Genomic DNA, 15,879 nt, shown 5'->3' on the forward strand with positions numbered 1-15,879 from the left:
AATCTTCAGACCGCTAAACTGAGGAGCGTGAATTACATTGCTAATAGTTTCATTCAAAATGGAATACAATGAATAGCTTATCAATGTGTCTTATTACGTTAAGAGGTCTTTGGAGTATAATCATTGACAGCCACCTGGGACACAGACCTGGTACACCATATCACCCACAGACACTTCCAGGGATGTCTGACACTGAGCAAGGCTGAACAAGGAGGAATGGATGGGGAAGGGTGGTGGTAAATTGCACAGCACAGCCAGACAAAATGGGAATTTCTTTTACCTGTACTGCCTAAAGAAGTGAAAGCAGTTCTGGACAGCAGCTTTATTTAACACATTGCAGCTCAGCGAGGGAGGATTCAGATAAAAAAGCCATGATGTTCTTGTACTTTGAACCAAGCATGTATTATGAGTGGCATTTTTTGATATCTAGAAACACACACACTAAGCAAAAAACAATGTCCCCTTTTTTTTAAAAAAAAATTATTTTAACTGTTTTCAAAGTCACTGAGGTACTGTTTTGGCCACTCAGCTTTGTGTGAATCTTATTGCTTGTACTATGTCCAGTATTTATGTCTGTTCATGACTGAGGCCAGAGCAGAGGCTCAAGAACATCTTGTTTTTGCATAATCTGTGAGCTCTTTGCCCTTTCCCATGTAATGTTATCCTTCTGTTTTAACCAGGCAAAGATGCTAACCCACAAGAGAGAAAAGCTGCCATGAAGAATGCTGAACAATTCATACAGCAGATGAATTATCCTGCCAGCACACAGGTGTGATTTGTTTATGAGATGATACCAGGAGAGCATGAGCTCTGTTAAAGACTTTGGTTTTAAATCAGAAAAAAAAAATAATTTTAAGGGCTTATAAGTTTCACTAACAGGTAATTCAGAAAAGTTTCTGTTTGAGTAACTGTGTCAGTTTTGTTTCCTTCCATTTCATGTGTCTTGCTTCATTTCAGATTCAAGTCCTTCCCGAAGGAGGTGAAACACCAATTTTCAAACAATTTTTCAAAGACTGGAAGGATAAAGATCAAAGTGATGGCTTTGGCAAAGTATATGTCACAGAGAGAGTGGCTAAAATTGAGCAGATTGAATTTGATGCTACCAAGTTACATGAGTCTCCACAAATGGCTGCCCAGCATAACATGGTTGATGACGGTTCAGGGAAAGTAGAGGTAATTTTTGTGTTGCATTAAATTGTATTCTACCTACCTAGCTTGTTCTGTCACGGGATAAGCTGCTACTCTGTGTTTTGCCATTTATGCTGTTGTGTAGAGTAACACTACGTTAGTGGCAGTGTTCCTTCTACCATCAGAAAAGGTGCTTTGATGTAGAAAGTGAATCTCTTTGTCAGCTGTATGCTGGGTCATGTTTTTTTGGTGCTTATGAAAGATGTTTTATCAGTCATCAGTAGAAATCAAACAGCAGAAACATTTCCCCTTCTGCACAATATTTCTTAAAGATATGCTTGAAATATGATCCTTACTCTAAGGAAAATCTTCTAACAGCTTGAAATTTGGAATGGGAAAACTTGCCCTTGGAGTCAGAAATTCATTTTGTGTCTGCTTTCTAGGGGAACCTTCTTTGTCCCTAGCGTAGCCTGCATTTAGAGAGAAAAAGATGACTGTACAGTCTTTCTAGATATATCCATATCCCACTGCAGGAATATCTTCGGACTACAGAAGGCTGATTTGGCATTGTACCAAGACAGCGTGTTGAATACACATCTGCATGTTGTGATTCTGGAAGAAAAAAGATAAATACCTACAGTCTCATTAGTATGTTTTCTAGATTTCTAAGCTCATACTTTGGATGGTCAGTAGGCTTGAGCCAAAGCAGCTTATTTCTGAAACATTTTTTTCTGTATAATTTTAACAGTATGTTTTTGGAGAGCAGTTAAGTGGACTGGGCTGCAGTGAATCAATTAGGAAGATATCTGCCTAAGAGTGTGTTATCTGACTACAATGTGCCTCTCCCAAATGATATGATAGTTCTAGGATGAATCATAATGTTGTGCCATTCATATCATATTATCATTTTAACATGTTAAGAAAGGAAGTTCAGCATAGCGTTATGAGTTGATCATGTGGCATTAAAGCATGAAGACAAAGAAAAGTGTACTGCAGTTGCTTGTTGATGGTCATTATTCATTCATTCATTCAGTGGGCGCAGGGTGTATCTATTTACTGCATGAAGAATTATTTCTGGTTTTATTCCATAATGCTTGGGAACAGAAACAAACGTCACTCAAGGGGTGACATAGTAAATTGCTTCTTGAAGAGTCTCAGGATGAAGTTCAGCATTCTCCAGTAATTTCTGTTTCCCCAGATCTGGCGTGTGGAAAGCAGTGGCAGAGTTCCTGTGGAACCTGAGACATACGGACAGTTCTACGGTGGTGACTGCTACATTATCCTCTACACTTACCCTAAAGGGCAGATCATCTACACATGGTATGTTTGGTTGGCTTTGCACAGAACTGCAGCATGTGAATATTATTATATACTGACTTTATGTCCTGTTGAGTAGAACCACAAGTAAATGCAAGGTTGTTCACTGTGCGTTTGTCATGCAGTATAAACTGGGGATTATTTTGAAACTGGACTTAACCATTGTCTTTCTCCTTGTCTTCCTCAGGCAAGGAGCCCATACTACAAAAGATGAACTGACTGCATCTGCATTTCTGACTGTTCAGCTGGATCGGCTATTGAACGGTCAGGCTGTGCAGGTTAGTGTCTTTTGGATAAAATTCAGCAGAGTATGCAATATATACAAATGTCAGTGAGAACTGGAAGGAGGAGGTAGCTCTGAAGACTGGAATATCAGCTGCTCATGTCTGTTTTGAGCCAAGCACCATGGGCTCCTTTTAAAGTCACTGGAGATTTCCCATTTGAATCATCCTTTCTGAATGTAAGTGTCCAAAAGAACACAAATATAACACAACCTAAACCTGCTCTTTCTTTCCTTTGACTTTATTTCTAAAAATTAGGTTTTAGTCTTGCTTAGCCTTACAGGCTTTGTACATAGTGAGCGGAGACCAAAGGCTAAGATCCTCCCAGGGCAACTCACTCTGAAGAAGGTGTCTGACAGGGCAATAGACTTGTGTGAGCACCCCTGTCTCCTTTTGATTAAGTAGGAAGCTGTGATATTTAGCCCAGACAAGATTCTGACTTTTAGAGGGCCAAAACTGAGAAACACGAAAACCACATAACAGCCAGAAGATGAGAGCCTGCAGGAACTGTGTTGCAGGGTCTGGCTTGTCCCTGCCATAGTAAGGAAGGTTAACTTGGGTTTTCCCATCCTATAGTGCTTGCAACTCTGTGAAAGCAGGAGACACATCCTCACTTGCAGAAATGACATGTGCAAGGCAGTATGCAGGACACTGACAGCTAAAAGGTGTGATGAAATGTGCTAGTCCTGGCATGACTAGAATGTGTGCTATCTCTTCATCACTGGTGAGGAGTGGCAGGTCGGTGGAGAGGTGAGAGGTCTCATCTTTTCACAGAAGGACTGGAGCTGGAGGATGACTAGGGACAGACAGGCAAAGATTTTCTAAGCAGTAGGAGATAATTCTGTGCTTCCCATTTCTTAATTACCAAAGTACAGGGCTTCCCCCACCCACCAAGGCACAGTTAATTTAGATGGAAGACCATACTTTAAGCTATTAATCAATTATGATTTATGATTGAAATTATATTAAGAAAGGATTAGAACACTTCTAGGTAATTACTCCTTGAAATATTCCTAACACATGTTCTATATTTGGACAGAGTTCAGCACAATATGATCCTGCCACATAACTAAGGCCAATACTAATACTGCAGCAATAATACACTGCAAAGACGTGCAATAATAATGTGCTTAAAAAGCCTTTTTATTAAAGCTGAAGGAGGTCCATCTCACTGCAATGGACATCATATTTAAAAGTACTTCTAGCCTCCAGTGGAATTAGGAATATATAGATATGTATGTATAGATGTATGCGCATATGCACATACACACACGTATATATGCGTGTGTGCATTTGTATGCACGTACATGGCTACCTAGCATAGACTTACCTGTGCTTAACGTCTGTATTAGCATTATTTGAAAGGTTTAAATGTACAATTTTGTGATCACTAGATGGCACTACAGTACAACTGACTATTAAGAAGCCGTTTCCCTGTGCGTTTTGCAGGAATATGTTTTTCTCCGCTTTTTTTTTTTTTTTTTTTTTTTTTGTGGGTTTGTTGGTTGGATGTTTTTTTGATGGGGATGGGGATTTGGGGGGCGGGTCTGGTTTGTTGGGATATTTTTGGCATTTGTAAAATCCTGCCGCATTTTGGCACCTAAAAGTAAACGTGTCCTAGGATGTCCTTATCGGGCAACTGTACCAGTCTATCCAGCTGTGAGATAAGGAAAAAAGGACCTGCTCCTGCTGCCCACCGCGCCCCTCTCGCCACCCCGGCTCCCAGCTGCCCCAAGCCCCACAGGGCAGGGCTAAAGGCCTGAGGCTCTCTGCTTCTCCTCCTCTGCTGGCTACACAGCATGCCTCATCCCCTTTTATCCCTTTCTTCCTGGGAGTGAAAGGCAGGGAGTCACAGCCCTCCACCCTGGCAGGTGGTATTGTTATAAAAGGTGAACAAATGGTTGTATACAAATAACTTTTACCATATATTAACCTAAAAATAGTCGTTCTTCATAGCTCAGTGTTTTTTGATATTGCAATATCTTTTGTGTCTGTAATGGAAGTTCATTTCTGTGATCCATGTTAGCCTCTGCAAGATTTATGCTCATCTTTTTCACCCTTTTTCAGGTAGAATACACATAGAAATAATGAACAGGATGAATAACCACTCTCTTCTGCTCAAATACAGGGCACCTAAGCTTCCAAGACAGTTTTTAACGGGAAATAAATCATTCTATAAAACTCTATGAAATGACAGTTCTTTTGAAAAAGAGTAATTTTCTTATTACAGTAGATAGCAGCCATTTTAATCAGCTAAACATGATGTTAGAAGTTTGAATCTTGTCTTTGTGTCAGCATGATTGACAAAAAAAAAAATCTCACAAATGCTCTAACTTTAAGGTGTCTGGAACTATATTTTTAGATCTTCTCAGCTTGCCACTTCTCATTTGTGGTAACATACTTAGCATTATTGGCTAACATCCACTGTGCTATTCAACAAAGACCAAAAATAACTACCTGTATCCTTTTGTATTTTTTATTGCATTTCTTTACGTATGTACAGATCCGAGTCAGCCAAGGCAAAGAGCCTGCACATTTACTGAGCTTGTTCAAAAACAAACCACTTATTGTCTACAAGGATGGGACATCCAAGAAGGAAGGTCAGAAACCTACTCCACGCACACGACTCTTCCAAATCCGCAGGAACCTGGCAACCATTACCAGGATTGCGGAGGTAAGTTCACCTGCTAAGTAAACCCACTATTCCCTGGGGAAATGGTGTAGCTGCCACGAGCTTCTCCAGCTAATCTTGTTGGGTGGTCACATCTGGTAGGAACACAGCATTCCAAATCAAATCCACTGCCTTACGTGACCAACCCATCTAATAAATCAAAGAGAATATGCTGTAACTGGCTGCAACCAATCTACATCTTTCAGAGGAAACTGTAAGAAAATGTGTAGCGAAGAGTCAGCTGACATAGACAAGAAATCAGCAACCCTTTTGCGATAGCCTTTCCTACTGCCAAACAGTCCTAAATTTTGCCCTTCAAGTCAGTTCCCTGTCTCAAGTTCCTCTCTACATACATACATACATATATCAGTATAAATCTAGGCAAAAATTGAAGGAAAAAAGCATAGCTGATTAACATCTACCTATACCTTTTATATAAACAATGTAAAATAGTGATCACAGTATTTGAAAACATAAAGAATAAAAGTTTCTTTCTCAATCTAGGTTGATGTTGACGCAATGTCACTAAACTCCAACGATGTCTTTGTTCTGAAACTGCCAGACAGCTCTGGCTACACCTGGGTAGGAAAAGGAGCAAACAAAGAAGAGGAACAAGGGGCTCAATACATCGCCAGCGTTCTTAAATGCCAGACTGCTAAGATAAATGAAGGCCAGGAACCAGGTTAGTATGAGGCCACGTGGCTGCTAATAGGCAGCTGAGAATACACAGCGCTGCAGCCTAAATGGTGTTTGTGATCATATATTTTATAGGCAGAAGTATATGCTCACTCTCTCCCTTTGAAAATCCAACCTGTCATTTCACCATGGAGATGTATGCAGGATTGGCTGATGCACAAGCAGTGCGATGCCCCGAAAGTCTGTAGGACAGTAGCAGGAGCTGCAGAGGAATGTGGTCCTTTCCTCATCCTGAGTGCCTAGGAGGGGAGCAAGACATAGTGCATTGCTCTTTCTAGGTCTGCGAGTGATATCTTTGTGGTTGTTTTGACAAACTGCAGGAAGAGCTGTAACAAAATGCAACCATCTTTGAAACAGAAAAGAAGATCTTGTTTGGGGATTCTTGAAACAGTATCTAACAAGCTATAAACATAAAATGTTAAATCCACTGCTGAATAAATTATCTATTATGGATTTCAGAGGAATTCTGGAAAGCACTTGGAGGTAAAAAAAAATATCAGACTTCATCACAACTCTTGACAAAGGCTGAAGATCACCCCCCTCGCCTGTATGGTTGTTCTAATAAGACTGGCAGATTTATTGTGAGTATATGAGGGATACTTTCCTCGCTCTTTAATTACGTATTTTCTGATATATTTTGCTTTGAGAATCATCAGACATTAAATGAATTTGAAGATCTGGTTTAGTTAGTCATGCTTGAGGTTTGATGCTTTAAATCAATCCAAATGCAAAGGATGGACAGAAGAATTAATACTGCAGACATTTGCACACAGAGCCTGCTCCAGCCTGGGACTAGAGGCTTGCAGATGCAAAAAGATAAGGCATTTGCCTAGTCAAAAGCAATTGTGTTCTTGCAGAGCATTGCCAGACCGCTATCATTTTGCTGAGAAGGTGCAGGTCAGTGCCTTGCCCCTTACGTGTTTGATAGTGGTGGTGAGGAAGAGAAATGTTCCAAGCCCTTGCCAAAAATCCCTAAGAGCCTGAAATTTTCCATAGAGATTTAAGGCATGTAATTATGCCTCTAAGGTATTGAGTTGTGCTCAGGGAGGTAGGAAAACTTACTTCCTGAGCAGAAATACCCAGAGCTGTTGGCTGGCTATTAAACCTGTGATTCAGGCTTAATTACTTACCATATTCTGGGAGGGCAATACTATGTCGCTGTTTGGCAAGGACACACTAATTTTTAAGTAGGGGACATAGTTGGCTACCTCTTCTGCAGTTTCCTTAAGTCACAGCCCATTCATCTGGAAAGAGATAAAACAAATAGAATCCTTTAGTAAGGACTTTAAAATCTTATGAAAGTAGTAAAGTGTATTCTTCTAGCAAGCTTCTAAAACACTCCTGTGAAATACAGTAATAGGAACCAAACTCTCTATAATAGTCTTCTGGGAGCTATACACTTTCTGGTTTTTGTTTTAAATTCCCTCCAAATTCTGTGAAATCCCCTCTTTCTTGTAGCATTTCTCTAGTAACAGAATCACCATCATTATAGCTCACTAGAAGAGGTAGGTCAGATCACTCTGACCTTCAGACCACCATAACACAGGGTGGGGAAAAAGGAATGTCTTACACCATCAGCTTACCATCCCTTTAGCACTCCTACATGACCAAGCATAGCCAAAACCCTTGACAGTCCTTTAAAAGTAGAGGGTCAAGCATTAGCTACATTATTATCTCTCATTTTCATACAGAATGACATTAAACTGTTTTCCTATCTGCCTGCACATCCTTGGAAGAAGCAAGCAGTCTGCCTTTCCTTTGGGGACTAATCCTTGATGGCTTAGTCAACTTTAATGTCCCATTGTCAAGTGACTGGAAAGCTTCCTTGAGTGTGTATTTCATCACTGAACTCACCCACTGCAAACCAAAGCAGTTTCTTTTCCTTATTAAAGAATGTATGCTGCATGAATATATCCGCTGATATCAGCTGATTGATTTAGTTTGCTTGGTACAAGGAGTTCTGTGGAAATTTCCTTGTTCCCTTCTGGCAGACTTCAGTCCCAACACAGTAGTCACAATTACAGTGTAAATCTCTGCCTCTCCTGAGGATATCCTACCAATTCTGACAAGCTGAGAGCTGATTTCATAGAACATCCACTTATGCAATTTGTTTCCTTTCAGTGAAACACCCTTGACACCTTCATCAAATCAGTTTAGGGCTTGACCCTTTAGGAGCTCCATACCAGTTTCTGGACTTATCCTTTAAAAATATCTTCGATCTGTGCAAAATCAGAATATCTTGATAAATCATTAAAAAAAAAAAAAAAACAACACAACACATAATCTCCTTTTTAGATTGAGGAGGTCCCAGGAGAATTCACTCAGGATGATTTGGCTGAAGATGATGTCATGTTGCTGGATGCTTGGGAGCAGGTAAGCTGTGTACTTGACCACTGCTTTTTGTGGTAACAAGGCTAATTTATTCTTAACCACTTAGATCATAAGATGGGAGGAGCAATAATGTTTGTGAGAATGGAATAGGTTTTGTTTTCTTTAAATTATACTAGAGGGAGCTATATTTTTTAAGCTATATGATATGCTAGTGTGAATATACATGATTGAATTTCCAAGCATAATGTGAGACGATATCAGGCACTTCCCATTAAAACCAATAGAGGCTGCAAGAGTATAAGCCCCAACAGTGTTCTGAAAGGCTCTCAGTAATGTTCTTGACTTTATGAGTAAAATTTATCAATTTAAAAAAAGAAAGTTATTGCATAAAAGGTATTCAAAAGCCACAAAATCCATGTGGCAGCAGCACCTACAAAAAGTCTCACTAGAGAAGAGGACAAACACTAGATAGATGCTTTCACAGATTTCTTCAGAAGAACTGGGTGAAGGGTGACAGAAACCATCTCCATCATTTTCCCAGGTTCACTGAAAACTGAAAATGTTGAGAGCTTTTTGGATGACAGGCAAACTTATTGCAGGTGCAGAGGTCACATCTGTTTCTCACAGTATATCCTTCCTACCCTTCCTCTCCCCTTGGAGGGAAAGGGGACCAGGCCATGGATCCCACACTTTTATTTGCCTTCTTCAGCCTAATCCTTAAAGAAAAAAAGGCTGAGGTTTTGGAAACAGGAAGGAGTGTCCAAGGTCCATGTGGGAAGGAGTGACGGGGGAAGGTGGGTGGAAGAGCTGGATGGAAAGTAGTTGGGATATACAGTCAGAAGGAAAGAAGGTCAGAAGCAAAGAAGTCTGGGACATGTAGCTGGTTTCCAAAAAGATCTTTGGCAGAAAAAAAAAATTAGGGGATTGCAGATGGAGGCCCTGATTGTTGGGTTATTCAGTGGGTTATCTAGCAGTTACCCTGGGTAGCACTGATCACAGGGCACAAGCATTGATGCACACACAGAGCTCACATCAGAGATAGCTCCTGTTCAGTGTTTTTACTTGCCCCTAAAGACCAATTTCCTCTGCAAATTGTAAAAGATATCAATGGAAGAGGTAATTAGGGTTCCTTTCCTCAGAGCACACAAAAGTTTGGCCTTCCAGTGTCAAGAGAGTGGTGAGATTTCAGAGGATAGAACAACAGTCTCTCTCAAGGGAAAAAAAAAAATCATCAGCTGTGGTTTGTGAGAGCTGTGTATCTCTGTAGTCTTTTCATAGTGTATATTCTTTTTCCTAGCGGAATCAACTATTTTGTACTTTACCTGCTGTACGCAATATCCTTATAACAGCATAGGAGCTATGTTTTCTCTGTTTGCAGGTTTTTGTCTGGATTGGGAAGGATGCTAATGAAACTGAGAAACAGGAATCCATTAAATCTGGTAAATCAAATAAATTTGGCAGAATTCTGAGTGAAGTAGCACCAATATGACTTAAAGAAGTGAAAAGGATGATGTAGAAGAATTCTAGTTAACGTTTACAGTGTTTAAAAGGGTTACTTAGAATTTAGTCCTGCAGAAGATTATTTTCTCCTTGAGATGTGCTTTAAAACTCATTGTATCTTTCTTATCTGTAAATCTATAAAGAGTAAAATTAATCAAGATTGCATTACTAGGCTGCAGAGCTTTTTAAAGAGCTCCATGAAAAGAAACTGCACTGAAAAGAGAATTTAAAAGGACATACCTACTGAGCTGCACCCTACACTAATGTATACAGTAATAGGAATGCCAACAAATCCTCAAGTCCTTACACTGCCACATTTCACTGCATTAAATTTGGGGGAGAATATTCCAATTGTAGAACAAATCAAGACAATTAATGTGAAGTGCACCTCCTTGAAAAATTATGTGTCATCTCTGGTGTGATGCCATTCTGACAAAGTCTGTGCTAAAAATGCTTACAGATATTTCCCTGGAGCAGCTAGGCTTACATAGCTGTGCTTTTGACATGTACTGATGTCACATTGCAATGTCAGAGGAAACTATACAGGCTTTCACATAGGAAAAACAGGAATGAAGCTTGTGCTGTTTGCACAGCACCAGCAAATTCTTTCTTCTGTTCTAAAGCCAAAACACAGCTGTATGGCAATGAATTGATCAGAGCAACAATCCCTCTGTTTTACCCTCCTGGACAATTCCTTCACTGGCAGCTGGGAGAAATCAGCAATTACCTGATCCTTTCATTGCCTTTGAAATAATTTAATTGAATACTGTACTGTAGTAGCCCTGGGTTCTTTCACTAGGGCTTTTAATGTATTTTTTATACCAAAGGAATGAACTCATATATTACATGTTTTATTTCCTTTCTGTTTTCAGCCAAACGCTATATTGAAACAGATCCTTCTGGCAGAGATAAGGGGACCCCCATTATAATTGTGAAGCAGGGGCACGAACCCCCGACATTCACAGGCTGGTTCCTGGCTTGGGACTCCAACAAATGGAAGAACTGATCTATCCAAGGAGGCTCCAGCTTCAAGCCAAAGAAGGATCAGAGACCAGCTACTTTCTAGTATTTTTAAGCATAAGCTTATGCAGCAACATGATGCATCTGTTGTTACACTTTCCCCAAGCTTTTATACATTTCTGTGAATAACCTGGGAATTCTCAGCACTGGAAAGGATGAATGATAATTGTAAACTGATCAAATAGAGCAAGTGGGGCTTTTTGTGTAGTAAATGTGGAAAGTGCTACCAATAATTTGTTTAATCTATTGATTCTTCAAACAGAAGCTGTGGATCAGCTTATTTTAATGTGCGAAAGTGGGTCAAATTCTGCTTTCACTTAAAAAGCCAAACTAAGAAATTCCTTTAGATTAAGGTCAGTGTAATACTGTGCAGAATTTGGCCCGATAAAGGACTAATTCTGCATCTGTTGCAAGGGTAGGACTGAACATGATTTACTTACTCCACCAAAATACTGCCACGCTCACGTAAAAATTCAGATGATGCCTGATCCAGAGTGGGAACAGTGTCTTGCAGGGGGCAAAAAAGGAATAGATATTTTGACAAAGGTGTGCTTAACATGTTTGTCTTCTTAGTACATATATTTGGAGCTTTGGACTGAATGGCTGTAAGAATATCAAGTTGACAGAGGTTTTTTGAGAGACTGTCTAGCTCATTGTAATGAATTTCTTTAGATTTATCTCTGTGAACCACCTCCAGCTCCACCAGGTCTTTTTAATCAAAGCTCTTAAACACACTCTAGTGCACTAGTGCCTTTATAAGTGGAAGCAGAAGAAGTAACAGCTTCAAAAACACATACTCTGCCTTAACCAGTATGCACTTAAGCCACAGTTTGTCTCGATTGCCTTAGTGAGCAGTACTCGCTTCTTTTCCAGTGTGCAGACTGCTCAGCTTGTCAGGCACATGATGTGTTTCTACGTGTTTTCTATTGAGGTCTTAGTCAAATATCAAGTACATCAAGCACGAGGAAACCTCTTGTTTCAGTAGCAGTCCACATCGCGAGAATCTGGACTGTGAGTATGCACCACGGAATATGGCCTTCTCTTTTCTCTCAGACACAGTTATTGGGGCTTTTTTTCTTCTGGTGAATTTAAGAGTACATTTTCAAAGTGGTTTTTATTTGTAATTTAGCCAGAAAAGTCTACTGAAGGGCAGCAGGAAAAATTCTGCTTCAAATCTTTAGTACTGCTTTGATCAATTATCTTATAATGCTTGTTTTAAACAGCAATTTGTACAGCTGTAAATCATGTCAATGTGTCTTTTTAATGAAGGCATTTCAATGGTTTTATTATTCTTATAAGTTAGATTGGAAAGTGAACTTTTAGACATTTGTAATTTTTTTATCATGATTGTGGTTTTGAATCTGGGTAATGCAAAACAGTGAATTTAGTCTGGGCTCATAATGACAAATAATTGCGAAGCTAAGAGATTAATTATAGGAGTTTGTTAGCTTTAAACATTTGTTTAAATCTCTGCTAATATAACTGGGCTGTATCTGAATGTAATTTCATTTAAAATAAAATTACAAACCCCAGTGTTCTATATGCCAAGCTGATCTTCCTCTCTCTTGACACACTGTTGCTCAGTGCTTCCACTGATGTCTAGCAAAACTTCCTAAAAAACCCAGCAGGTACCTTCCTTTTTAGGTGGACAATGTAATAAGAAGTTACTTGTTTTTACTTTGGCACCGTTTTACACAATGAAAGGTTAACTCTTCCCAACAACTTGGAATTTACAAACCTAAGTGAAAATCAAAGAACTGGTTGCTTTTTAGCTTGTGATTTCATCTTTAAGAAAAACTACCATTGTTGTTATCAAACTCTTTGGCTTTTTAACTTTCTGCTTGCAAAAACGATTGACTATAAAAATTACTATTTTATAGAACAGGAGGAAATAGGTGTATGTTAGTTTTTAAAGGATAGGTCTTGCTTTTTATTTGTGAGAGTAGATAAGATGTCCTTCTGCTGGAAGGAGCACAAAGACCTTTCAGTTCCTTAGCTACTGCACTCATGCAGCCACTGAGCAGCCTGTAATTATCTGATGGTTGTCTTTGACACATACATATGATTCTTCTCATTTTTGAAAAATAACTGTTACAGTAGCTTCTTAACCAAGGATTAGACAAGATTTGCCCTCCTTGTACATAAATATCTTCCGGAACACTGAGGACTCTGAACTGGCGCAGCCTGCCAGCATATTCTGCAACACTGTGAAAGCCTCTTTTCAGTTCCTTCTCACAAAACAGAGGAGCTTTTGTGGTCTGGCCTGGGCATTTTGGTTTACAATACATTGTCCTGGCACGTTGATGACTGATGTTGAGAAGAGCATTGAGAGCTCATAACGGACCAGTGTTCTCAACTAGGCTTTAAGCATAACAGCTGCTAGCAACATTGTTCTTGGGTTTACTTGCTAGAGAGGAAGTTTATTTTTCATATATACATGTGCAGTACACACAAAGACTTAGTTCTTTCTCTCTCTGAAGAGAGAGGGGAAGGGAGGACAGACAGGATCAACTATGAGTGCTTGGAAATAGTAAAGATTAAGTTGTTTTCAAGAAAATATTTAAGCATATAACATTATGGATACACAGAGCGAACCTATCTGCCTTGTTTCCAGAATAGAAAGAATTGTGCAATTGTATACAGTACAGTCAAGTTCAGTCAAGAATAAGCTATACCTTGCATTATTATCATACAGTAATAGTACGTTCACTCTATTTGTAATGGCAAAATTAGACCCGGGGTTAGCAGTTTCATTATGCTACAAACAATACAGCAAGTATTCATATGTTCTGTTGGTTGTAAATACAGCATCGTTTTTCATCTTTGTTTTATAGAATTTTATTGCAAGAGAAAGATGTTGGGAATCCTTAAAGACAAAAGAATTCATAATACTATATAGTATTGGTAGTTTATGAAAAATAGCATAATCTTAGAATATAACTAGAGATTGTACACAGGAGAGGAGCCAGTCTCTGGAATCACTGCTCAAAATACGTCTTTTGACCATAGCACACAGTGCTATATAGCATCAGATCTGCTGTAAATTATCATGTTAAATGTAATTAAATTCAACGGAACAGTTTGTTCTTGCCAGTTCAGACTCACATAGGCTTCACCTGCAACAACAAGAAAGTTATGAAAATGGTACACAGTTGGATTGTGGGACCACCCCTCATGGGAGAACTAAGGAATCATACAGAAAATATTTTGCTCACTGGACTATAACGAGAGGTGCTCTCAGACATCTCTATAGGCTACAGGAACATTTCTTGTTACAAACTTTGCAAATTTCTTGTAGTCTTCATTTTTACTGGATCTGAAAAGGCTAAAAAAAAAAGGCAAGCCAAAACAAGCCTATTATTTTCCATGGACTGAAATTGCTCTTCAGAGTCCACTTCTCTATAGGAAAGCTTGAAAAAAACCTTCAAACTTTGCTTTAGGACATAATTGCTCCTCAGCATCCCACTCAAGTTGTACCTTTATGTCTTAATTGAGCCAAATGCAAGTATATAAGGCCAAAATAAATATCATAAAACCAAAGTTAGATGATGCTTTAATGTGCTGACTTTCCAGATCCTTGCTTTTTCTTTTTTAAAGACAATAAATTTGAAATAGCACACTTTTCCCTTCTTATGGCTAGGACTTTTGCTGCTAAAATCAAATAAACTTCTGATTTGATTGAAAACACAGTCAGATCCTTAATCCACTATATGTCTTTAATGTCTCATTACATCTCCTCTAGACTCGCCTAAAGTTACTTTGACCTTCTCTGACTATTAACACATTACCTTTATGCTAAAAATCAATAAACTACACTCACTTCAATTAAAGCTTCCAAGGTGCAAGAGAGAGAAGGGCAGACCGATGGGAATTGGGAGGCCTGCCATGCCATAAAATTAGTCGATGACTGTTCTGGTCCTTCTCCCCTTGCATGTCATTTTCCTCTTGACATTGAAGTATATTTGCATTACAGGGGAAAAATTAATCTGTCCCTACAGATCAGAGCACATAAGCTGATTTCTTCTAAATAACAGCAAAGTGAGTTGTTCCAGGGGAGAAGATAGAAGGGGAATCATCCTGTACAAAGCTTCTTCCTAAGTGCATCCACACTTCTGTCCTGCAAGTGTTCTCTCCTCAAAAGGACGCTCTGAGTGTACTGAGATCCACAAGACTGTACCTTTTACCACCACATTTAATCAGTCAGCAGTGAAACATGGGTCTCCACACACATGAAATGAAAGCATCAAGTGAAAACATTAATTTTCATTGTCTGGTAGACTATAGATCGTTTGCTCAGAAAAATAGCCTGGATGGGGGCAAGTAGGGCCAGTGAAGGTACATGCGATGTTTCTTAGGGAATGTATCGGGAAACCAAGCAGCGAGGCTGGGACAATCTGAACGGCATCCCACAACAAGGCCCGGAGATAGACAGGTTTTCTTTAGCAGCAATAATGCTTTGATTATTCTAACAAAGTCTTTTGATCATTACTAGAAGAGCACAGCTCTCCCTAGTGCTCTTTAACAGATTTCACAGAGGTGACTCAGGGTGATTTCACAGCAGTTAGCAATATTAACATCAATGCTGAATGCAATCAGGTGATTTTAACATCATTTACCTGACAGTTCACCATGCTTTGTGTTGTCTGGTGCCCTTCCTACAGAAGAACCAGCTACAGCAACAATCCTGATTAAAAGAGATCATTGCTAGGAGGAACCTAAGACAAAATTTCCCTCCGGGATTAGGTTTTTACAGAGGTGGCTCGGAAAGGTCGTAGGTTTCCTGTAACAGGATTGCAGCACAGCTGAGTCCCTGTTTAACCAGCTGAGTGGGGCTGTAGGTATCTTTGTTGTTGCCAAAGACTGCTGTCCTTCCCACCACTAGCCAGCTGCTCTACTGGACCTGGGCAAGAAGTCAGTTGTTGTAGCAGGGCAGAG

The 15,879-nt window shown here is 39.5% G+C and overlaps 1 protein-coding gene across 3 annotated transcripts in view; it reads left to right on the forward strand.

Moving 5' to 3' along the window:
* SCIN (scinderin) overlaps positions 1-12,471 on the forward strand; it is a 50,776-nt gene extending 38,305 nt beyond the window's left edge. For all 3 annotated transcript variants that reach the window (XM_074900351.1, XM_074900350.1, XM_074900349.1), the window contains exons 7-16: positions 681-769; positions 958-1,173; positions 2,327-2,448; positions 2,633-2,723; positions 5,230-5,400; positions 5,902-6,079; positions 6,553-6,674; positions 8,389-8,466; positions 9,803-9,863; positions 10,797-12,471. In XM_074900351.1, the coding sequence (XP_074756452.1) occupies positions 681-769; positions 958-1,173; positions 2,327-2,448; positions 2,633-2,723; positions 5,230-5,400; positions 5,902-6,079; positions 6,553-6,674; positions 8,389-8,466; positions 9,803-9,863; positions 10,797-10,930 (1,262 nt within the window). In that variant the 3' untranslated portion in view covers positions 10,931-12,471. The remainder of the gene's footprint in view (positions 1-680; positions 770-957; positions 1,174-2,326; positions 2,449-2,632; positions 2,724-5,229; positions 5,401-5,901; positions 6,080-6,552; positions 6,675-8,388; positions 8,467-9,802; positions 9,864-10,796) is intronic.
* The last annotated feature ends 3,408 nt before the right edge of the window (positions 12,472-15,879 follow it).

Source organism: Athene noctua, chromosome 2, assembly GCF_965140245.1.
Source record: "Athene noctua chromosome 2, bAthNoc1.hap1.1, whole genome shotgun sequence".
Taxonomy (NCBI): domain Eukaryota; kingdom Metazoa; phylum Chordata; class Aves; order Strigiformes; family Strigidae; genus Athene; species Athene noctua.